The sequence below is a fragment of the Pelobates fuscus genome, chromosome 7, assembly GCF_036172605.1.
Source record: "Pelobates fuscus isolate aPelFus1 chromosome 7, aPelFus1.pri, whole genome shotgun sequence".
In the NCBI taxonomy this organism is placed as follows: Eukaryota; Metazoa; Chordata; class Amphibia; order Anura; family Pelobatidae; genus Pelobates; species Pelobates fuscus.
Window position 1 is genome coordinate 30,600,907 of NC_086323.1, and position 24,885 is coordinate 30,625,791.

Below are 24,885 nucleotides of genomic sequence, written 5' to 3' on the forward strand. Positions count from 1 at the left end.
ACTTACCCTATGCCAGCACTAGATCGGATTATTATTTATATGATTAAGTATTTTCAACATGTCTCTGACAACATCCAGAAGACAGGACTCTAACTCCATCCTATTCCAACTCCTGAGTCTTCCTCCAGTTCCCTTCTCCTCCCTCCTGTGTGTTTCACAGTATCCTTACCTACTGTCTCTGTTTTCCCCTAACCTGGAAGTTAAAAGTGTGGCTGAACATGATCATCACAAATGGCTTGCTTCCTCTGCCAGGCACCAAAACGGGATGGCCTGGATTACAGTTAGCAAGTTTAGTGTAAGGAGTAGAAATCTAAATTCCAAAAAGTCATAACTCTGCCTTCTCCATCAAGCACAGGAGCCTCACTACATGCACTGCAGACAGGGCCGGCGCGTCCATAAGGCGGCACAGGCGGCCGCCTTAGGGCGCACCGGCTCTGGGGGCGCAAGATTTCGGTGACCGGCAGGAGGGAAGCGCTCCCTCCTGCCAGGTCACCTTCTGGACCCCCGGCGGGCGGCAGCAGTTCTAATGAGAGGCGGCGAGGGAGCTCTAACCTGTCTGCTCTGCTCCCTCGCGCGCCGTGTGCTGATTCTGTGGGAGCCGGAATATGACGTCATATTCCGGCTCCCGGCATCAGCAGACAGCCCGCGAGGGAGCAGAGCAGACAGGTTAGAGCTCCCTCGCCGCCTCTCATTAGAACTGCTGCCGCTCGCTGCACTGAAGCCCCACTGGACCCCAGGGACACATCCACACCAGCTCTCTCCAGGTAGGGAGGCTGGGTGGATATTTATTATTAATGTGTGTGTGTCTGAAAGTGTATGTGTGAGTGTGTGTGTGTCTGAAAGTGTATGTGTGAGTGTGTGTGTGTGTGTGTCTGTGAGTGTGTGTCTGAAAGTGTATGTGTGAGTGTGTGTGTGTGTGTGTGTGTGTGTGTGTGTGTGTGTGTGTGTGGCTGTGTATGTGTGTGTGTGGCTGTGTATGTGTGTGTGTGGCTGTGTATGTGTGTGTGTGGCTGTGTATGTGTGTGTCTGTGAGTGTGTGTCTGAAAGTGTCTGTGAGTGTGTGTGTGTGTGTATGTGTCTGTCAGTGTGTGTGTGTGTGTATGTGTTTGTCTTTGTGTGTGTATGTGTTTGTCTGTGAGTGTGTGTCTGTATATGTGTGTCTGTATGTGTTTGTCTGTGAGTGTGTGTGTCTGTGTATGTGTGTGTGTGTATGTGTTTGTCTGTGAGTGTTTGTCTGTGAGTGTGTGTCTGTATGTGTGTGTCTGTATGTGTGTGTCTGTGAGTGTGTGTCTGTGAGTGTGTGTCTGTGAGTGTGTGTCTGTGAGTGTGTGTCTGTGAGTGTGTGTCTGTGAGTGTGTGTCTGTGAGTGTGTGTCTGTGAGTGTGTGTCTGTGAGTGTGTGTCTGTGAGTGTGTGTCTGTGAGTGTGTGTCTGTGAGTGTGTGTCTGTGAGTGTGTGTCTGTGAGTGTGTGTCTGTGAGTGTGTGTCTGTGAGTGTGTGTCTGTGTGTGTGAGTGTGTGTCTGTGTCTGTGTGTGTATGTGTCTGTGTGTGTATGTGTCTGTGTGTGTATGTGTCTGTGTGTGTTTGTTTGTGAGTGTGTGTCTGTATGTGTTTGTCTGTGAGTGTGTGTGTCTGTGTATGTGTGAGTGTGTGTATGTGTCTGTATGTGTTTGTCTGTGAGTGTGTGTCTGTTTGTCTGTGAGTGTTTCTGTGTGTGTGTCTGTGTATGTGTTTGTCTGTGAGTGTGTGTGTATGTGTGTATGTGTGTGTCTGTGAATGATTGTATGAATGTGTGTGTCTGTCAGTGTATGAGTGTGTGTTTGTGAGTGTCTGTCAAATCAGTGAGATTATGTTTGTGATTGAGTGTGTGCCTGTCAATGAATGAGTGTGTGTCAGATCAGTGAGTCTGTGTCTGTCAGTGACGTCTGTGTGTTTGTCATTGAGTGTGTGTGGCTGTTAGTGAGTGTAGCGTGGCGGAGCGGAGCGCAGTACAGGAGCTTCTGTTTCCTGTACCTGGTCACTGAGAGAGCACTTCCTGTCAGTCCAGCCAGCTACAGAAAACTGAAGCTCCTGTAGAGGGTCTGCTCCGCAACGCTACAAGACAGGTAGGAGGCATACCAGGAAGGGGAGTGTGACCGCTAAGAGGGTGGGGGGTGCACCAAGGGACAGAGAGGGGAGGGGAGAGAAAAACCAAGGGACAGGGAAAGGAGGGGGGAGGGGAGAGGAACACTAAGGGACGGGGAAGAGGGAGGGGCTGGTTAGGAGGCACATAGGTGAAGATGTTAATTTTAGAGGGGGGGGGGGAAATGCATCTTCGCCTATGTACCCAAAAATCCTGGCACCGGCCCTGACTGCAGAGGCCTGGTTGAGGAAGGGGTACAGCAACAGTACCAAGGATATCCTATTTGGGAATGGGTATTTGGTTTTGAGGACTCCCAAACTACCAATGATCCTAGCGTTTCAATCAGCAGTGCTGATAAACACAAAAACAAAAAACCCGATATCGGTTCACCTCAAACCTGGCCGATCAAGTGCCTTACTGGCTGTACCTCCCCGACAATGGACCTATAGCGTACATTAGGGCGTCATATATCATCATACACATTATTCATAGATTATGATATGTTGTTTAGCAGCCCTTGATAAACAAAGACATGCCTCCAGGAAAAATGCCAAGGCTACACTTGCAGCAATAGGTCATTGTTTTGTTTTTAAATTTACCTAAGAGCATTTTAGTCACCATGGTTACTTATGCAAATATGCTCTGAGAACACATTGTATTATTATACCCTTAGACCTTGGAAACAAAATACATTTTTATTTGCATTTACATCAACATATAAAATCACTCAACGGAGCAAGATCAATTCTATCTGGAACGTCGTTCTTTTTAAAAGCAAAGAGAAAAGACAAGTTGTCAGAATAATAGCAAACGCCTTTACATATTCTTAGCATAGTTGTATCCCTCCTCTGTCGGGTCACGTAATTGCATTACTTAATAACACAGACAAGTATTTGCTTGTTTTTAACCTAGCTTCTTTTCCAATTGAGCAGCTTTTAATTCACCTCTTGGTTTTGGTGGACAGCATCTCTTTAGCGTGAAACTGACATCATCTGTGCGCAGAACCTGCCCCTTCAGGTGCTTCAGCAAATCCTTCAGCGAGTCGAAACCCTGGTCTAAGCCAAGTAAACAATATTTGCCGACTTTGACCTCAATTGGAAAATTTTTATACTGTTTCAAAGTTTTGGATTCGAGCTGCCAATTAGTAAAAAAAAAATAAAAAAAATATTAATAATAAATAAAGAGAACATCAGAGATAGTGTCATTCCCACTGTCCTTACATTCTGTTACAGTCATGTAGAACTTACCTGTGAAGATCTGGAACAAGCCACAGTCATGAGGATATGATTAAAATCTGTACAGCTCCAGCGCAACACAAACATGCCCTCTTCGTTTCCCTCTTGCCTAATCTTATTTACGGCATATTCAGTGCTAAAATAGAGAGAATAATACACAATTTAAAATGTGTGGCAGTAAAGTACAAACAGTGCAATCGGGCACGGATGTATCTAGCTGACGCAAGCAGGTGTCAGTGGAATACAGAAGAGAAGCTTGGTATATTCTGGCACACAAATTCTATTATAAAAACACCTGTCATCTCCAAGACATTGGCAAGCAGAGTCCAACAAGGGACAGGCAATGAAGCACCACTGTATCATGCAATAGGCAACAGAAAATTGAAGCATGGACTTCACTGAACGTAGTTTTACTGCTATACTAAACATTAATTTGTCAATTCCCAGCAACACAATTCTAAACTACAATACAAAATGCACAAGCTGGCCGAATAAAATCACATTTTGACATAACTCCTTTAACCCCTTAAGGACCAAACTTCTGGAATAAAAGGGAATCATGACATGTGTCCTTAAAGGGTTAAAGGGACACTGTAGGCACCCAGACCACTTCAGCTCATTGAAGTTGTCTGGGTGCCAACTCCCATCAACCTTAACCCTGAGCATGTAATTATTGCAGTTTTTATAAACTGCCATAATTACCTTGCGGGGTTAAGTCCTCCACTAGTGGCTGTCTACCAGACAGCCACTAGAGGGACTTTCAGGTTCTTAGACGACTTTGGGTCATCTAAACGACGCTGTGCATGAGGATCTCCAACGTCGCTGAAATCACCATAGGAAAGCATGGAATAATGCTTTCCCATGGGGAGATCCTAATGTGAGCGCTGCCATTGCTGTGCATGTGCATTAGGTCGGCAAGGGAGGAGCGTGAGCGTGGGCTGAGCCAGGTAAATGACCAAAGGGGTTATTAACCACTTCAGTGCTGCAGGAGGGGGCTTTGACAGAAGGGGAAGCTACAGTGCCAGGAAAAAACAAGTTTATTTTCCAGGCACTAGAGTTTCCCTTTAATATTTACAGCTTATATTAAGACAGTGGTAGCACTTACTACCTTTGTTCAAAGATTTCCAATTTAAAATGGCTTGTTTTCTTTTCACACCTTGCATTGACATGGTTTTTAAATCCATTCTTTAAAGTAAAATTTCAACAGGTTTAATGCAATATGCAAAACAAAGGCCAATAATTAACCAAACTAGACAAAGACATGCATTACCAACTCTGTAAAGAACAGCTGCAAAAACAGAGTAGTAGAGTAACGTTGACAGCTTTCAGACAGCCATTATAGATTTAAAGCGGCACTGTCATGCCGAACTTACCTTTCCTAAATCTCTTCCTCTTCTCCCCCTCTCTCAGGATATGTTCTTCTTTTCTTCCAGTCTTCTTTAGTTTTCTTTAAAATCATAAGACAAAGTAGGGACTTTTTGCCTTATGGAGGTTTCCACCGCTTGACCAGCTCTGACCAGCGGAGGAGCAACGTGTGCTTCATTTCCGCTGGTCAGAGCAATTTTCCCATGATCCCTAGCATTCCTCCCTGTTCCCACAATGCTTCCTGTCAGTATTGCCGAACATCCGGTCACTTAGACAGAACACCGGCAAAACTGCTGAATTGCATCCTAACAGAATGAGAAGAGTTTCTCCATTTGTGTTAGGATGCAATTCGGGACTTTGTTCGGATCACAATTTCATTCGAATGAATGAAACTCCGATCCTATTTGTGCTGTGGCTGCATCTTGCAGCCGCTTAGTAGATAACTCCCTAATTCCCACGGTATTAGGGAGCTATCTACTAAAAGGCTGAAAGACCTAAATTGGTCTTTCAGCCAACTTTACTAATACTAAGTAAAAATTACTTAGTATTAGTAAATTATGCCCCTACTCGCTATACTGCGAGTAGGGGCATGTCTAGTAAGCAGTGAGCAGCCTGTGGCGGGGAGCACTGCTCCCTGCCGCTTCTGTCTTTACATATTACAAGGAGGGAGCTGCGAGTCGGTAGCTCCCCCCTTGTAACAAACTGAACGAACAAACTGATACTGATACTCAGTGTTTGTTCGTCTGATTTTTCTATTCATTCATTCGTCTGTCTGATGAGTGAATGGATGAAATTCCCGTTCGCATGTCGAGGTTTTTCACTGGGCATGTGCGGGAATCTCACAGTCTGACTAGTGTGGGCAGATGACGTGTCCCACAGGGACTTCATCTACCCACACAAAGATGGCGGCGCCCTGAATAAAGATCGGGGCAGAAAAATATTTAAAAAGAGGTAATATGGGGGGCTTATGGGCATTTGGGGGTGACTAGGGGGTCAGTTAGATGTAGTGGATGGGGGGAGGGCGGTAAAAAAAAAAAAAACGGGATTCGGCCATGACAGTGCCGCTTTAATGAAACGGATATCATTTAGAAATGTCAAACTGTAACATTGAAAATATTCTCAAAAAGAAATATTACCACTTTAAACTGATCTGTTCAGTGGAGACGTCAGGTGACAGATACTTTATCACGGTTGCGCTGTTTGATGAGCAAAATCAGACATGCACTTGCACCCCCACAGATATTGCCAATTATACTGAGGTTATTTAACGTAGTTGTGTGAAAATTCCTAAAGTGGAACAATCACAGCAGAGACCAACAAAAAAGTTCCTACCGATTGTTTCACCTTAAGAATTGTAACCACAGAATTATCATCCAAACTGTTCCATGCCTGAATTCCAGGACATGGAACGCTACTCAGCCAGCATACGAGTGCAGAAAGGAAAGGGCAACTAATATACACTTTTTATTTGGATTCAAAATCTGAATATTTGGAAAGACAAGTGGTTTGATCCTGTATGACTAGACTGCAAATGTAATCCACATGAACTAAAAATCCTGATTTATGTGAATACCAAGCATGACTTTTTTTTTTTTAAATTACTATATCATGTTATGTACAAGCAATTTCTTTTCCTACCATATAGGTCCATGACATCCATTCTTGATGTTTTCTACAATCAGAGGAGGGGCAACATCAGTGCACAGATAGTGATGAGCATCTGCAGTAAGTCTAAAGTACCCGTCCACTAAAGCAGTGAAGGAAAGTGCCTGCTCTGGTGAGAGAAGCTTTAAATCCTGCATGAAAAAGAACAATAAAACCATTGGAATTAACGAACAGGTGTATCACGCACACCTTCTCAGAGAGAAGGTTGTTGAATGTCACTGAGAGGATCTAGTTTGATGAAAAACAGGGCGATTTAGAGAGAACAACCAGATACTACATAATATATACTGACAGAAGGGGCACTCACCATGCGTTTGTTGTCCTGACTGTAAATAACGACGGTGTCTTCCTTGATGACAATGTGTGTTATTTCAGGGAAATAGCAGAAGCTGATCCATTGGTCTTTCTGTTTCATCTGTTCTTCTGATCTTCTATTCTTGCCATCACCTTTTTTCCTCTTTGGTTTCTTCTCTTTCTCCGGTGCAAGGCACTACAATAAATAACAAGGTTGCCACAATTTAAAATTCGCACCAAATAATAAAAAAAAAAAAAAAAAAAAAAAAAATCGGTTATTAACACAAGCATGTATCCAAACCAGTTTAATCCTAAACAGAGAAATTGGGACCCGAGAAGGGTGGTGATACAAACGGTGAATGTGCCACACAAGCTAAACATAACGGCCATAATTTGTTACATTTGAATGGAAAACCAAGGGGAGCGGGGTCTGACTGTCATGGAGGAGAGTCGCATGTTAAGTGAGCTCCTCTACTAATTTGCCCTACAACGTATGTACAAACGCAATCTATGGAAAAAAAAAATACAGATTCTGCGATGCGGCAACCCGCTGACCTACTTTACACACTTGGCGACAGTCGACACGCTGCAGAAAGTCTCCCTTTCTCCGCTCTGCTGATGTGGTCTGGTAACCCAGCCCAGAGGGAACTACTTGCCAGCGAGACCCCTGTTTCCTCCCCCCTTGAACCGGTGGGGGTGATCCCGGTCCACTCCTGGGAGGCAGCCCAGTGCTTGCAGACAGGCAGATCAGAGTCATCCAAGCCATCCAACATTACGGCGACACAAACAAAATGTCGGAAACCGCATGTTTACCTACCATCAGAGAGGCACTTTGACGAATTCTGGAAGCAGTTGATTAGCAGGCAACCCTATTGTGATGCACAGCATACCCCACCGGAATGACAACAAGCTCCAGATCCCCATCAGAGACAGAAAAGGTGATTACGGTGAAGGCTACAACATGGTGGAAGCGCAAGCAGCAGAGCTCCATGAAACGAAAAGTGGCACGGAGGCGGGAACCGACATGGAGCAAGCCACAACCACGCACCAAGCCTGCTAAGCCATGGAGAGCCCTGGTCCTGGTCGCCGCAACGCACTGCCTCTCACCTGGGCCTCAAAGCCTGGCACGCTCCAGTATTGGCAGGGCCTGAGCTCTACCGATACAAGGCATAGGGTGAATGGGGATTGTAGCATGGTTACTGCAGGGGGAACTATTAGCCTTAAAGGATCACTATAGTGTCAGGAAAACAAAGCGGTTTTCCTGGCACTATAGTGCCCTGAGGGTGCCCCCACGTGTTTGTATCATCTATGCACCAAAAATAAAGAATTCAAAAAAATTAAATAAATAAATTCAAAAAAAGGAAAACCAAACATGAAGGGTTCTGCCTAATGAGAACATGTGACACCATTTAAAAATGCATATGTTGGCGAACATTCCAGTTCTTTCTTTTTGTTTTGGGATTAATAGAATCTAAAGCTTTTCCTTAAAAAAAAAAAAAGTCTTAGTAAAACGACTCAATCTGTTTATTTGCAGATGAGTGCCAGAGGGACAAGTAGCATACTACACTACCATTCTACTTACTGGCTCTGTATGGGTTAAATACACACAGTAGTACTACTGTATGCAACATGTGAACTTTCCTACGAAAACAGAGTAGATTCTGGAAGTAAATACAATAACGAGAGAAAAAAAAAATGCTCGATTAGGAAGGTCAGCTTCTATATAGTAAAGCTAAAAAAAACACCTCCTCATGTGTTGTCTTTTAAGGGACACGCCAGGCACCTAGGTTATAGCTGCATAAAAAGGCAAACATTTGTGCCCCCTTTTATTTTCACGAATTAGAACTTACAGTTGGCTTTTCTCTCCACTGTATTCCAGTGTTTCCAGTCACCATAACTTCGTACTCCGACATACTGTGGCCAGCATTGAAACCATTTTGTTCACCTTCCAATAAAACCTTTAGATAACTTGACGCAAAAATCTCTGCTCCGTAGTTTTTCGTTAGCGTTTCCAGGGTTGACAAGTATTTAACTTTCAGGTCGTGTAGGGAGACGCTACTGTCACAAATAGTTTTGTTGTTAAATTCTTTCAGAAAATCTTTGAAAACATTATTTATTCGAATTTGTGTTAATACGTTTCTCTGCTTGATAGTTTTATTCAAGGTTTCCGGAATGTATTTCTTGTAACTAAAAAAAATAAATAAATAAATACCAGTTATATCTTTAAGAAAACTTGTGGATTACAAATATCAAGAATGCGCATCAATTCCCATGATTTTAAATGCGTTCTAACATTTAATAGCTTAGCCCTCCACCCAATCGCAACATCATGGGTCCAAACAAATTATGTCTGTCTGTGACTGGCAGACCTGTAAGAATTAAGCAGCACGTAAAGCAGATGCCAAGAAAGCCTCAAGGGTGTCAGGAGAGGACCATGAAAAACAAAGCTTTATTGCAGTGTAGAACATTTAAAGTATTTTAACATGAAGCAAATTACTTAAACATATTTTGTTTAGAGTTTTAGAAATATGGTGTATCGCTTTCAATTTAAAAGACCACTATAGTGCCAGAAAAACAAACTTGTGTTCCTGGCACTATAGGGTTATTAGGTCACCCCACCCACTGTTCTGAAGGGGTTAAAATCCCCTTCTGCCACTTACCTTTATCCAGCGACGAGCTCCCTCGGCGCTGGTGACCTCTCCTCCCCCTGCCGATGTCAGTTCCCGAGTAGAGCCGAATGTGCATGCACGGCCAGAGGATTACTCAATGCTTTCGTATGGACGTGCAGCGTGCTCAATGCGATTTTCACATTGAGGATCGCAGAAGCGCCTCTATTGCCTGTCAGGGAGACAGCCACTAGAGGCTGGCTTAACCATGCAATGTAAACATAGCAGTTTCTCTGAAACTGCTAAGCTTACAGCTGCAGGGTTAAAACTAGGGGGACCTGGCACCCCGACCACTTCATTGAGCTGAAGTGGTCTGGGTTACTATAGTGGTCCTTTAACCCCTTAAGGACCAAACTTCTGGAATAAAAGGGAATCGTGACATGTCACACATGTCATGTGTCCTTAAGGGGTTAATCATATAGGGAAGGACACACCTTTTTAAAATGTTAGTACATTTATAAACATTCTAGCCATTAGTAACAGTAAATTTTGCCAAAATGCCTTCTTTTTATATAAAATTCTCATATGGTTATTCACTAAACACCAGGTTTCGTCCAGATGGCCTAATCTACTCCCCCTGGCGGCAGTGGGGCCCTAAAAATAACAACTATCAGGGGAAGTGTCCCCAAAGTTAGTAGATATGCCCCCACCGGAGGTAAAATACCTCCAAGTATAGGAATATGGGGGTCTATTTAAAATCAGGGGTGGACTTGAAGCCTCCAGACCAGGATTTTAGCCGTCTGGTTGAACTCTAATCCAAATTCAGGGTCCTAAATGGCAAAGTTCGGACATTGTTAAATATTATGAGCAATGCCCGGGTTTTGAGGTCGGAATGCCTCAAATGCAGCTGGGTGGTTTTGCTCCATCTGGTACTGGGCCATTCGAATAATCAGGTCAATATAGCTCGCAAATAAAAACAGTCAAACGCTGGCAGCTCAGCAAAACAGGATTAAATGGAAACATAGAGCAGCATACTTCAATCCTTTCCCACATGGAGGGAGGAACAGTTCTGTGAGAACACATACTTCAGTCATTTTTTGCATTACCGTATATACTCGAGTATAAGCCGAGTTTTTCAGCACATTTTTTGTGCTGAAAAACCCCAACTCGGCTTATACTCGAGTCAATTGTCTGTATTATGGCAATTTGCATTGCCATAATACAGACAGGGGGCTGTGGGGGCTGCAGAGAGATGTTACTTACCTTTCCTGCAGCTCCTGTCAGCTCTCTCCTCCTCTGCCGGTCCGTTCAGCTCTTCTGTCAGCTCACAGTGTAAATCTCGCGAGAGATTTACACTGGGAGCTGACCGAGGTGCTGAACGGACCGGCAGAGGAGGAGAGAGCTGACAGGAGCTGCAGGAAAGGTAAGTAACATCTCTCTGCAGCCCCCACAGCCCCCTCCTACACAGTGCCCATCCACTGGACCACCAGGGAAGGAGAGCCCCCCTCCCTGGCCAGCTAGCAAGCAGGGAGGGGGGCCGAAAAAATGTGTATATATATATTAATAATAATAAAAAAATAAAAATAATAAAATAAAAATAATAATAAAATAAAAAATAATAATAAAATACAAAAATAATAATAATAAAAAAATGTAATGAAACAAAAAAAATATTAAAATAATAATTAAAAAATAAAAATGCCCACCCCCCACCAAGGCTCTGCATCACACTCTGCATTACACACACACATACACACACTGCATTCATACACACATACTGCATTCATACACACACACTGCACTCATGCACACACACTGCACTCATGCACACACACACTGCACTCATGCACACACACACTGCATTCATGCACACACACACACTGCATTCATGCACACACACACACTGCATTCATGCACACACACACTGCATTCATGCACACACACACTGCATTCATGCACACACACACTGCATTCATGCACACACACACACTGCATTCATACACACACGCACTGCATTCATACACACGCACTGCATTCATACACACGCACTGCATTCATACACACTGCACTCATACACACACACTGCACTCATACACACACTGCACTCATACACACACACTGCACTCATACACAGCATTTTCATACACACACACGGCATTCATATACACACACTGCATTCATACACACACTGCATTCTCATACACACACACTGCATTCTCATACACACACACTGCATTCTCATACACACACACTGCATTCTCATACACACACACACACTGCATTCTCATACACACACACACACTGCATTCTCATACACACACACACACTGCATTCTCATACACACACTGTATTCTCATACACACACTGCATTCATTATATACACACACTGTAAATAAATATTCAATTAATATAATTTTTTAAGGATCTAATTTTATTTAGAAATTTACCAGCAGCTGCTGCATTTCCCACCCTAGTCTTATACTCGAGTCAATAAGTTTTCCCAGTTTTTTGGGGTAAAATTAGGGGCCTCGGCTTATATTCGGGTCGGCTTATACTCGAGTATATACGGTAATTATATGCACATCTAAAGAGTCCCTATTATGGTACAGATAAATCTGTGCCAAGAAAGAGCTGGATTAAAGTGCATTCAAAATTGCAATCTAATGTATAGATTATATAGTAAACCCGTACAAAAGATACAGTTCACCCACACAACCGGTCAATCAGTTTTTGCGATATAGATGGATATGTAGAGGATTACACGACAAGGGAGAGCCAAAGAACCCTCCTACAAGTGGTTCTCCTGCTCTTCATTACAGAAACTGCAGTCAGTGCTTGTGCTGCAATTGTAATTATATTCCTCCTAGCAGGTACATCCAACTCCTACTGCATTAACCTTATGTCCCTGGGTAGTTCAGGAAGTGGCATTTTTCTCTTGATAGCCAAATGAGATATCGCCAAAACAGCCATTCCCAGACACTCGTTCTCTATGTCATGAAGTTCTTGATCAGTATTTGGATCTCTGACTGGTGCGAGACACTTCACCAACTCATACTGACCCTAAAGGAAACAAGAACAGAAACATTTGTTTTAGACTACATGCCTTTAAAACATGCACAGTTTACGATAAGAGGAAACACAAGTGGTAGCCATGGGTAATATTAAGCAACCAGGAAACCACATTTTCTATTTTAAGTCCTATCTTAGCTGCAGCATTGACACATCAAGACTTTGCTCCCTGGCACCATTGTCAAGTTCAGGTGAGTCACAAGTTTTCCCAAATCACTCATAAGTTAGAGTGAGTTTTGATTTCTTTATCAACAAATTGGCATGAAAAGACTCACATATGATGAGAAAAGCAATACCTCATAAGAACTTGTTTCCAAGAATGTAGAACAGGGTAAAACGTACTAAAAATCAATCAAACAGTGATACGCGGTGGATGAAAACCCAGAAAGATTAGCCTATGATATAGTCAGTTATGCTTATTCAATAAACCCTGTTAAGGTTATTCTCTAAAGTGAGAATTCAAGGTGAATTCCAAATTTAAGATCGAACTTTCAGTTTGACTATTAATGCCTTAAATTTGAAATTCACGTTGAATTTATCTTGACATTTTACATTAGTAAGTAAACCTGTAAATTGTTGGGAACTGAACGACAAGCTGTGATTAAAGTAACATGTCAAATGCTTAAAGCATTAACCAAGTCTCAATGAATCTCTGTGAGAAGCATCAAATTGGCCAAGTGATTATTAGGAACGAGAATTTCTCAACGGAGGGCAGTGGTGAGCAGCCATGTAACCAGTGAATTAAAGGGAAGTTAACAGAACAGAGGGGGCAAAGTAGGCATAGGGTACTGCCCAACATTTCAGGGTTATAAATAACTATTTATAACACTGGCAGCTACTTTAAAGCAAAGTTCGAAAACTAGTCCAAACTCATTTCTGTAACATAACATTTTTATTTTTTTTTTATTATTTTTTTTTTTTTTTTACTACAATTTTGGTACTAAGAAAAATAAGCCTTGCAGAGCTAAACATGCTATAATGAACAAGGCTATCTGCAGAGCTAAACATGCTATAATGAACAAGGCTATCTACACATGGCCCTCTCTAGCTGGTGCCTAACATTACACAAAATTCCAGGAATTGTAGTCCCTCCACCTCAATCTGAACCCCACAATCCATAACATGAGCAAGAATGTCATAGCTGTAACTGATAAGGGTCAAAATAATGGATACCAGAATCACATTCCCTATATATAAGATGTATTTAGAAGTTTTAAATACATTTTTTTTTCTACACATAGCAACGTCCCAGTCTGGGTCTAATGCTAATGGGCATATCACAAACACAGGAAGATTTCGAAGATCCCACGGCTTATTAACTCAAGAATGATTATAGCACTTTATGTGGGCAATGTGATTGTAGGATTCCTAAAATAAATGCAATGTTAAAACCTCAATTAGGCTCCCTTCATATATAAAATAATGTTTAAAGCGGCTTTGTCACCAGCAAAGGGTCTTTGCATAATATCCCGCCACCATCACTCCTACTTTGTTTTATGTATTTTAGGAGAAAAGGATTGAAAAAGAAGAAAAGAAGAACAGATTAGGAGGAAGGGAAAGACGAGGATCAGATTGAATTAAGGGAAGTATTAAAGCAGGAGAAGGTTTAGAGGTATTGGTTAAGTATTAGGGTGTTTTGGGGTTAGGGTGCAAATTACAGTTCCCTGGTCTGTATCCAGTTAATGCGAACAGACAATTGTAAGGGTTTTACTTGCAATTCTGCGGTTTGTGAATAACCAAACACAAAGTTACATAGAGATTTACCTGATTTTAACTGCAGCCTAACGGTAGTGCAAATTTGATTGAAAGAACAGAAATGGCTTTTTGTGACAAGCCCAATAAGTTAAATTTGGTTAAAAACTAACATTGGGAGGTATTGCACTGTCAGTGACTAGTCTTTACTGTGTTTGGTTCAACGTAATTTATGCTAATTTATTTAATTTCATTGGTATTCTTTCTATGTTCAAAACTATGGTAGGTTTGGTACAAAGGGGAAACATGTTTAGCAGCTATGTGCCATAACCTCCACACTGTGTTCCTGGACTGGCTTCTGTCTCTTTCATACTCATACTGAACAATGTGAGTTGAGCCAAGAGAGAGTGTCTGCAGGACAGATAGACATGCACAATACATGTAAATCAGTCTGGCTGTAGTTCTGTCTATAACATTATTATACTTTGTTTCACTTCTGAGAGTCTACAGAAACCGTTCGCTTCCAGCTCACATCTTGCAAAGATCAGTTTGCTTCCTGTAATGACTCTCTATACTCCAAGTGCCTACCAATCGCTGCATTTACTGTTCTAGCCAATTCTACCAATCCTACTCCCCAAACTAGTCACCACCAATTGCTCTAGAAAGATATTACACCATGATAAAGCTATTACACCATGCCCACCCATTTAGCCTATATTTATATATTGGTCTTACAATAGATTTACCTAATACACTTTAGCTTATTTAGCACTATTTTATTTTTATTTTTAATTAAAATTTTTATTGTTTTGTCATTTACAACACAGTGTTTATAGCATACAACAAAGTTAGATGTCAACTTTACACAGCATTGAAATAATACAAAGTGTTATCATGAAATAGTAACAAACAGTAGCATAGAATAACAAAGTACAAGAAAAAATTATAATTCTTGTATATGGCGTATGACATCCCTTCCAATTGTTTGGTATCCTCTACTTTGAGAATCCACTCTCTAATGGATGGTGCTTGTGCCTGCTTCCAATACTTGGGAATGAGTTGTGTGGCTGCCATGACTAAGTGTCTGAAGAGGATGGTGTGTTCCTTGCGTAAGCCCGGTGGTGGTAATAGGAATATGAAGTGTTGAGGTGCAAGCGTGATGTGGACTCTCATAATCAGTTGGATGAGTGTGTGGATTCTACCCCAAAACTTTGCCATAATTGGCAAACAAACCAAATATGTGCATGGTTCGCCTCTTTGTGCTGGCACTTCCAGCATTCGCTTTTTCTAAAGTGTATATATGCTGTAGTTTCAACTGGTGTGAAGTGCCAGCGTGTGACACGCTTATAGTTACTTTCTTGGGCCAGGGTGGATGTAGTCGACTTGTGAATTGTTTGGAATATCAGTTTCCGTTGTTGTGTATAGCCTAATTTTAGTTCGTCTGTCCACTTGAGGATACATTTGAGAGGTGTTACGTCTTGTGCGTCCCTAATCCCTTTGTACATGATAGATAAGATCTTTTGTGTGTGCTGGTGTTCCAAGAATAGTTGTTCAAACTGTGTCAATGATCTAGTCCCCTTAGGAACGAATGCCTGTTTCGTGATAAAGTGAGATAATTGGTTATAATGCAGTCTTTGGGTCCAAGTCGGGGATTCACCTGGTGTCAGCTGTTGTAGAGTTTTTAGTTTGTATCCTATAATCACGTCACGCAGCAGTAGTGTTTTGCCTCCATGGTAAGTGTTAAAGGTTGAACCAGAGTCTCCCCTTTGGAAGTCTGGGTTGTTTGTGATTGGGTATAGTGGGGAAGGAAATGGCGATATTGACGCAGTTTTTGTCAATTTGTGCCATGTCTGTAATGTAGCTTTAATTGTAGGGTGGGTGGTGATGTATGAATGTGAGGTCAGACGTGTTTTGGGTAGCCAAGGGTGAATCTCTAAGGGGGTGCCAGAGAATGCATTTTCTAGTTGGACCCAGTGAAGTGTTGGCACTGTGGTTTTGGTCCATTCGCATATTGTGCATAGATGAATTGCCTTGTGATAGGCAGCGATGTCGGGCAGATTTAACCCTCCGTTATCTCTGTTTTTAATCAGTGTGGTGTAGGCTATTCTCGGGTGGGCTTTGGACCAAATGAAATTCGTAAGTACTGATTTAACTTTCGTGAGGAAACTTTGGGGTAACAGTATTGGCAGAGTTTGGAGAACATAGAGTAGTCGAGGTAGAACATTCATTTTTATGATGTTGATTCTACAGAACCATCCAAAGCAGGGTTTGTTCCAGCTTTGTAGGTCCTTGGTGATTTCGGTCAGTAAGGGGAGAAAGTTTAGGTTGTAGATTTGATGCAGTTTGGTTGGGACTAGGACTCCTAGATATTTGATGGAGTCTGCCGCCGACGTGAAGTGGAAACTCTCCTGTAGTTGGGTGTCTAGGTCTTTCGAGGTGAATATGGGCATTAGGTCACATTTTGTTATGTTTGCTTGAAAATTAGAGATCTTACTGTAGGTGTCCATTTCTTTTATAATGGCTGGTATTGTGCAAAGTGGGTGTGATATTGTAAACAGGAGGTCACCTGCAAAAGCCATGACCTTATATTCGTGCCTTAGCACTATTTAATTTGTCTCACACATTTGGAGTTAGTGTAGGGCCCACCGATATTGAGGTACTGTGAAGTAGTAGTGGGCTTAACACAATATGACCATATGATGGAACTTAAGCCCCATATTAGTTTGTTGAGATAGGTGAATTTAAGTACCCTGATAAGATTATTAAAGGGACACTATAGTCAAGAAACCTGAGCTGGACGTATGCATACAGGAAGGATTGGAGATTAATTTCTATTCAACGGATAAATCTCCCATCTATTTATTAGAAGGGGTTTACACGGCTGAGGAATTGTGTGTCAAGTCTGCTCTAATATGCAGTAAGTAGCTAGTTTATTTTGTATTTGTGCAGTAAGAATTGTTGTTTCACTGCAGATTTATTTTTTTGTCACATTGTTTATAATTCTTATTTAACAATATTTCTTTTTTATGAAATATAGAGTTTACCATTTTAATATAATGCCTAAGAAGTATCATATTAATCAACAAAATTGATTTAAAGTTACACTATAGTCACCAGAACAACTACAGCTTATTGAATTTGTTCTGGTGAGTAGAATCATTCCCTTTAGGCTTTTTGCTGTAAACACGTTCTTTTCAGAGAAAATGCAGTGTTTACATTACAGCCTAGTGATAACTTCACTGGCCACTCCTCAGATGGCTGTTAGAGATCCTTCCTGGGTCATGGCTGCCTAAAATGCATCCAAACATTTAGTGTCTTCACCCTCTGCATGCAGACACTGAACTTTCCTCATTGAGATTCATTGATTCAATTAATTTCTATGAGGAGATGCTGATTGGCCAGGGCTGTGTTTGAATCATGCTGGCTCTGCCCCTGGTCTGCCTCTTTGTCAGTCTCAGCCAGTCCTATGGGGAAGCATGGTGATTGGATCAGGCCACCACTTCTGATGTCAGCAGACAGTGGTGGGCAGGTCTAAAGGAAACAGGAACAGAGCCACCAGCTCCAGACTTGAATACAGTAAGATTTCTATATTTAGGGAGGCATGAAGGGCTCAGGGTGGCTAGATGGTGGTTTTAACCCTATAGGATCCGGAGTACATATAGTGCTCCTTTATTGTATTATTATGTGTGCAACATAACAATTTGTATCAATATTGATCATTCCTGTTGAATGTATGTTTTGTGTGTGCCCCCCATCCTTTTTTTTCTTTGCTATGTGTGTCTTTTGTGACATAATTTGTCCAAATAGCACTGAAAAGATAGATGCTTCCCTTTTTAAGAAAATCTAAACAAAACCCATTTACTGCCAGCATCCATATGTTTTACCTGTGAAAACAAATAGTCCAGAGAACTAGCATCTAGAAGAGGTGTTCCTTCCTGCCCCTGTTTCTTCTCATAATCCTCTCTCTGTTTTTTGGGATAATATCTCCAAATAGATGACTCATTTTCATTGGTTCCATGCCAGTTGGTAAAGATGAACCTAAAAATATATTAAAATTCTGTAAATTAAGCTTATACGAGTTAAATAAACTTATTTCAGCAACTGATATCTGGTAAGTTACCACTCTCTACCATGCTCCCCCTCCAGATTTGGGGACTGAGTGAGTGAGTTGCTTACAGTGTTTGATTTTGTGTTGGGGCAGTGGCGGATCCAGAGCCTGATCTCGGGAGGGGCACTTGTAGATTATTTTTTTTTAAAATAATCCAGGCACAATAATCACTTCAGCTCAGTGTAGTAGTTATGGTGCCAGTAGTGCCAGGATCCCATCCCAGAGTAAGTAGTCAAACCATTTAAGAACAGTTTGACAACTTACCTGGGCTCTGCTGGGATATAGGGCATAGGAGCAGTGGTATGTGTTAGGGGTGCATTGTGTGTGTGTGTGAGCGACATTGTATGTCAGGGTTGCAGTGTGTGTGTTAGGGGGCAGTGTATGTGGGGGGCAGTGTGTGTGTGAGCGGTGCAGTGTGTGAGGCTTGCAGTCTGTGTGTATTTGGGGCAGTGTGTGTAGGGGGGGCACTGTATGTGTGTTTGGAGGAGTGTGTGTATGGGGGGCAGTGTTTGTTGGGCAGTGTGTGTGTATGGGGGCAGTGTTGCAATTGCTCCGTTGCTCCCTCCCCCTCCCCCCGGATCCGCCACTGGTTGGGGGCACGGTTTTCTTATGACATTTTATGCTTTGTGTTTAATAAATTTGAAGGCATCTGTACAATCTGTCTTCAGAGTCCACAAGAAAGGAAGTTCACAAATATCTCCTGGGCCAGTGAGAATTGACCACCAAACACCTATATCTGCTTCTAAATGATCTTCTGGAGGATCTGAAAGATGAGAGGAATCAAAGGGGAGATGTAGCCCTTTATGAAATTCAAATAACATGTCACCTTCAGGCTGGAATCAGTTTAAGGTCCACTGTTTGCTCAAAAAGAGGAAACAAGCTGGAGTAACCCAGATGGGTAATTGGGTAACTTCACCAGGTTTATAATAGATGATATAGATCCCAGAAGACTAATGGAACTCCTGCCTGAGATGCTCTATTTCTCAGAACTATCTTGCTGCGTTATATTTGTTTTGTAGTTTTTAATAAAATGGAAGGAGTCCGTACACAAAACATACATTCAACAGGAATGATCAATATTGATACAAATTGTTATGTTGCACACATAATAATACAATAAAGGAGCACTATATGTACTCCTGATCCTATAGGGTTAAAACCACCATCTAGCCACCCTGAGCCCTTCATGCCTCCCTAAATATAGAAATCTTACTGTATTCAAGTCTGGAGCTGGTGGCTCTGTTCCTGTTTCCTTTAGACCTGCCCACCACTGTTGAACCTTTTAAAACATCCATTAGGTGAAGCTCAGCCAAAAGAGAAAAACCCAGAATTCAAAAGGTTGTCCGCACAATTGATGGAATGTGGACGCAGTCATAAATTAAATCCACTAAAAACATCCACATCCAGAGACACTAACAGCTTTGTTAGAAGACGAGAATTCCAACTTAAATCTCCTTGTTAATAATGCTGAACCTAACTTGCTGTGATTGTCCTGTGTCAACCTGCAGCAATAGAAAATCTGATCCAATATGGCTACTCAGCCAGATAAAGTAATGCTTTCTCAAAGAAGGTCAATATCAAATCAATATATTAAAAATAAATAAAAAAATTAAAGAGACACTATAGTCTCCAGAACAATATAATCACTGCCTTTTGTAGTCACTAACACAGTAGGCAGCGCTGACGTTCAATGTCTCCACGCCCTGCAAGGAGACGCTGAGCGTTCTTCAAAGAGATGCATTGATTTAATACACCTCTATGAGGAGATGCTGATTGGTGGGTTTTGCCGCACATGCGCAATGGCCTCCCAATGCTTTCCTATGGGAAAACATTGGATTGGCAGAGATCGGATTTAATGATCTCAGCCAAGGACAAGACCCACTCAACTTACGAAACAATGGTGATTTTAGCACCTTTTTTAAACTAAGGAGAGGCGGGCGGAGGGCCTAAACTGTGATTTCAAAACCACAGTGTCTGGAATGCACGTTTGTATTAGTATAGTGTTTCTTTAATGGAACAAAAAGTGCTCACACATCTGTTCCTAGAGTTATATTTAGTACTAGAAGTGCTATGCCAAGTATCATCAGTGAAACAGGACTATCCTGACTGTTGACATCACAAGGAAATTTCAGCCACTTCATGCACCCAGTGAAATATACAGGCAGGAACAAGTTTAAAGTATACAATAATATATACATAGGGATTTAGATATTTCAATTCACAATCTGCAGCTCTGCCAGGAGAATCGCATCATAAAAATATTTTAGGTTTCCTATCATTCTGCTCCTTTTATTGGGGACCCAACAATAAATGAAAAAAATCAGGATTCCAACAAGTCAAATTAATGAGCAGATTCCCAGTTGACAGAAAGTAATCAAAGTTGGAGACCATTCACTAACAAGCATAACTTACACACGCGCACAACTTTATTGTAGCAGATAATCGATGTGTCTTTTTAAAAGTTGTGGTAAAGTAATGTTATTAATCAATTAGTAACAATTGAACACTATAACACCATCTATTTGCTGATGTAAAAATCACCTATAACTTGCACTGACCTTTTTCATTAAATGGTCTGGGTTTTCTTTTTAACTGTATCTTGAAAATGTAATTGCAATCACAATCCAGTTTAGTCCTGGCACAACCAGGGCACACAATGCATTGCAGAGGTTTTGGTGCCAGAAGTGCACTGTCCCAGTGTAATTTGTCAAAACGTTTCAGTTGCCAATGTAACAGGGTTTACCTGTAGTAAGCTCGCATTTAGTCTCTTGCCGAAGAAGCCGGATTATTATATTTAGCTAAGCCTAGGACCACGCTCATTGCCTGAGAGAGCGCTCCGCTAACACTCTCAGTCAATGAGAGCAGTACTGCATGGCTCGGCTTAGCTCTGTAAATAAAACCAGGATTCTACACACCAGGGGAAAGGGGGCACTCTTTAAACCAAAAGAATTACTGGGGGCTGTAGTGCTTATTGTGCTCGGAAAGGGAGCGGGGGTGCAACATACATATTGCTGATTCTATTAGAAAAACAACAAAGAAAAAAAAAACATACATACCTGACACGGTAATAAAGTTTGAGACAGGTGTTGGCATCAATCTTGAAAGTGTGATTTGGTGCATACCAGAGGTTATCTTTTTCGTTGTACAAGGCAAAGAGATTGTGGCACAAAGGAGATATATCTTAAAAATAAACAAATACAAATCACATATGTATTCTGTCATTTATGACATGGGCACACCTGTCATTCAATAATGTAAAAACCATTGTCTTCATTTTCAAAAAGGTGAAACTATCCATCCTATATACACACACACACATTAGAATTTGTATTGCAGCAACATATTCGACAGTGCTGTACAATAAGCAAGACAAACATTTCAAGGGACACGATACCCACCAAACAACTTTAGCTTAAAGGACCACTATAGGGACCCAGACAAATTCAGCTTAATGAAGTGGTATGGGTGCCAGGTCCCTTTAGGATTAACCCTTTCGGCTGTAAACAAAGCAGTTTTAGAGTTTGAGAATGCTTTCCTATGAGACTGGCTGAATGCGCGCGCTCGTACCGCGCATGCGCATTCAGCCGATGACGGGAAAGGAGGAGGAGAGTCCCCGGCGCTGGAAAAAAGGTAAGGGATTAACCCCTTCCTCCCCCTAGGAGTATGTTTTCCTGGCACTATAGTGGTCCTTTAATTAATCAGTTATGGTGTATAGATAATGCCTTTGAGGTTGCTCTGCCAATTCTCTGCTAAATGACACAACTGATCAAACATCCAATTAATAATTGTTCTTTAACTCCCAAATCATCTTTGTATTTGTAGCGGTACTTACCCTCTCCAGGGGCCGGCCAGGGTCCTCTGTTCTCGCTGCGCGCGGTCCTGCTTTTGCATGAGCCGCGCGAGGCTCATCCGACGGCAATACCAGAAAGGCGGGCAGTGACCGCGAGAGGCGGTCACGTGTCCCGCCTTACTCTAAGAGCGTGCCGCGTGTCTCGGGCGCGCTCTTAAAGGGACAGTGGGAGCCGAAATATGAAACGGTCTCCCTTTGGCCCCTGTCATGCCACATTCCCCATACACTCACGTTTTGGGGGCGTGGATATGACAGGGGCCAATCAAATTGAAATCTAGGGTATTTATACTCACCTTTTCCCTTAGTACCTTGCCCTATCGTGGTTTCTGTTTCAGTTCCCTTTAGCGCTTGTTGTGTTCAGTTGTGATTCTTCGTACTTGACCTTGGCTTTGTTTCTGACCCCGTTTATCTCTTAATCCCTGTATTGTTCTGTTTGCCGGCTTACTGATTTCTGTGTACCAGACCTTGGCTAGTCCTTGTTTACGCAGTCTCTTTGTGCCCTTGACCTCGGATCGTTCCTGACTCTGTATTTCTCTCCTCTCAGTCGAGTCCGGCCATTCTAAGGTCCGGTAGACGTATCTCTGCTCTTTATTGTCAATTGTTGGACTAAATCTTGCGTGTTGAGGTAAACTACTGTGACAGTATTCTAATTAAGTAACTGGTACCTTTATATTACTGGAGAGGTTTATTAGGGACAATATTGAGTAATTGACCGCGGACCTGTATTGTATTTTCCCATTTGTGTATCGCACTACTTTATTCAATATCCATTATTACTTATAACATTTGTTAAATCAATTTTGTTGATTAATCTGATACTTCTTATGCATTGTATTAAAATGGTAAACTCTATATTTCATAAAAACTAAATATTGTTAAATAAGAAAATATAAACAATGTGACAAAAAAATAATCTGCAATTCTGAACAATTCTTACTGCACAAATACAAAATAAACTAGCTACTTACTGCATATTAGAGCAGACTTGACACACAATTCCTCAGCCGTGTAAACCCCTTCTAATAAATAGATGGGAGATTTATCCGTTGAATAGAAATTAATCTCCAATCCTTCCCGTATGCATACGTCCAGTTCGGGTTTCTTGGAATTTCTCATTTTTGCACAGAAAGCCATCATCCTCAGACGTTCTCAGACATTTAGATCCTGAAGAAAAGAAAAAAAATAAATCAGCGGATTGCCACCAGGGTTTAGTAATTAACAAATTACATTAAATGCAATGAATGAAAAATCCAGATTTTATAAACACTGCAAATAAATGTTGGTGTTTACATACTTGAGACAGTATTTGATAATAAAAGAAATAAAGTGAAAGGTCCAGTTTAAATATGAATATTAAAAGTACAATTCTATAAATAGCCCTTCAATATAATGCATGGGAAGCAACTCTGTACCCAAATGAATAGCTGAGCTCTTGTGTCTCCTCTCCTAAAGGCGATATTGCGTTGCAATGCCAATTTCTAAACCAACAAGATGGCAGTTTCGTGATCTTATCACGCTTTCCTCAATGATATTGGTTGTCCAAAAGCAAGACTGCGCTTTTTAACTGGGGTCAGGGATTTGGGAGGAAGGGGCTTTGGGTACCCCAGGGCACTGATGGGATTAAGGGCAAGAGGAGTTGGTAGTGAAAGTATCAGGGTGAAAGACTTTGATATTGAGCGTACTAAACCTGCGGACTGAACGTTACGACGGATTCAGGGCACTGGGGTTAGAAACATACAGAGTAGACTGAAGTCAAGAGATTAAAGGAACTACGTTAAAAAAAATGGCAAGAGCCAGGGTAACCAGGGAACTAAGACTATTAGCATTCAGTATCCCAGCAACAATGAGGGGGCTAGTCGAAAGGGATCAAAATGTCCACATACTCATTCACAAAAATGAAATTCAGATTACAATTAGATAGGAGGAGGTTTAAGTTAGAGAAAAACAGTTACCGAAGACGAATATGCACACACAAACCTGAAACGGGTTCTTGTGTCACTTATGTATTACTACAGAGTCAGCTGAACAGCTATGAGAGATGGATGTGCAACACAAGTTCGCAAATATCTTAAGGAAAAGCCACTAAAATGAAGACAGCATCTGCTGGAATAAATGGAGGAGTATATGAAAGGAACAGCAAGCATGTGACCCTAATACAGAAGAACATATTTAGAAATTAATTATGTAAGGGCTGACATGGCCAGAGTTCTGTAAAATGGAAAACACACACTTTAACATAAACAAAAAATAACACATTCGTCTTCAACTTTCTGCCAAAAATTTTATTAGGGGACTGGTTTTCTTTGGAAGATCACCACTTGCCTTCTCTGCATCACTACCAAATTTCAATTAATATTCATGACATGATAATCAATGAGAATTTTACTCAAAGTGAATTACAAAGAATTTGCTTCCTTGACTCATGCGCTTTAAAAACGCATGGGGGGGGGGGGGAGATAAAAAGAATGTAATTGAAAAAGATCTCTTGAAATAAAAAAGGGGCTTATTCACTAAACACTGAGTGAACAGACAGTGCTGTATTCTACATCTCTGCTACTTTGGCATTAACAAAGTACTCTTAGCACTACTGTAGTGGTTATGGTGCCAGGAGCTCCCTGGTGCTGTGCCGCCTCACTGTTAGAAGTTTAACTGTTTACCTGGGTCCCCTGGTCTCTGGTGATCGGTCCCCTCTTCAAAGAAATCTCTGAAGTAGAAGTTCCCCTTCTGCATCAGCAATATAATTTTTATTTTTTTTAGATCAGTACATAATTCATTGGTTGAGGTTTAGCTGACATTCCTTACCCACTGATCCCCACCCACACGTGGATGCAAATTATACTGCAAAAGGTGAACTTCCTCTATAACGATAAATGTGAAGA

At 41.5% G+C, this 24,885-nt stretch overlaps 1 protein-coding gene across 2 annotated transcripts in view; it reads right to left on the reverse strand.

The window, feature by feature from the left end:
- JAK1 (Janus kinase 1) overlaps positions 1 to 24,885 on the reverse strand; it is an 87,043-nt gene that overhangs the window by 20,395 nt on the left and 41,763 nt on the right. For both annotated transcript variants that reach the window (XM_063427877.1, XM_063427879.1), the window contains exons 3-11: positions 22,975 to 23,170; positions 21,213 to 21,336; positions 17,933 to 18,086; positions 12,184 to 12,347; positions 8,532 to 8,868; positions 6,695 to 6,877; positions 6,361 to 6,518; positions 3,370 to 3,493; positions 3,067 to 3,256 (exon numbers count right to left, since the gene is read on the reverse strand). In XM_063427877.1, coding sequence (XP_063283947.1) covers positions 3,067 to 3,256; positions 3,370 to 3,493; positions 6,361 to 6,518; positions 6,695 to 6,877; positions 8,532 to 8,868; positions 12,184 to 12,347; positions 17,933 to 18,086; positions 21,213 to 21,336; positions 22,975 to 23,143 — 1,603 coding nt within the window. In that variant the 5' untranslated portion in view covers positions 23,144 to 23,170. The remainder of the gene's footprint in view (positions 1 to 3,066; positions 3,257 to 3,369; positions 3,494 to 6,360; positions 6,519 to 6,694; positions 6,878 to 8,531; positions 8,869 to 12,183; positions 12,348 to 17,932; positions 18,087 to 21,212; positions 21,337 to 22,974; positions 23,171 to 24,885) is intronic.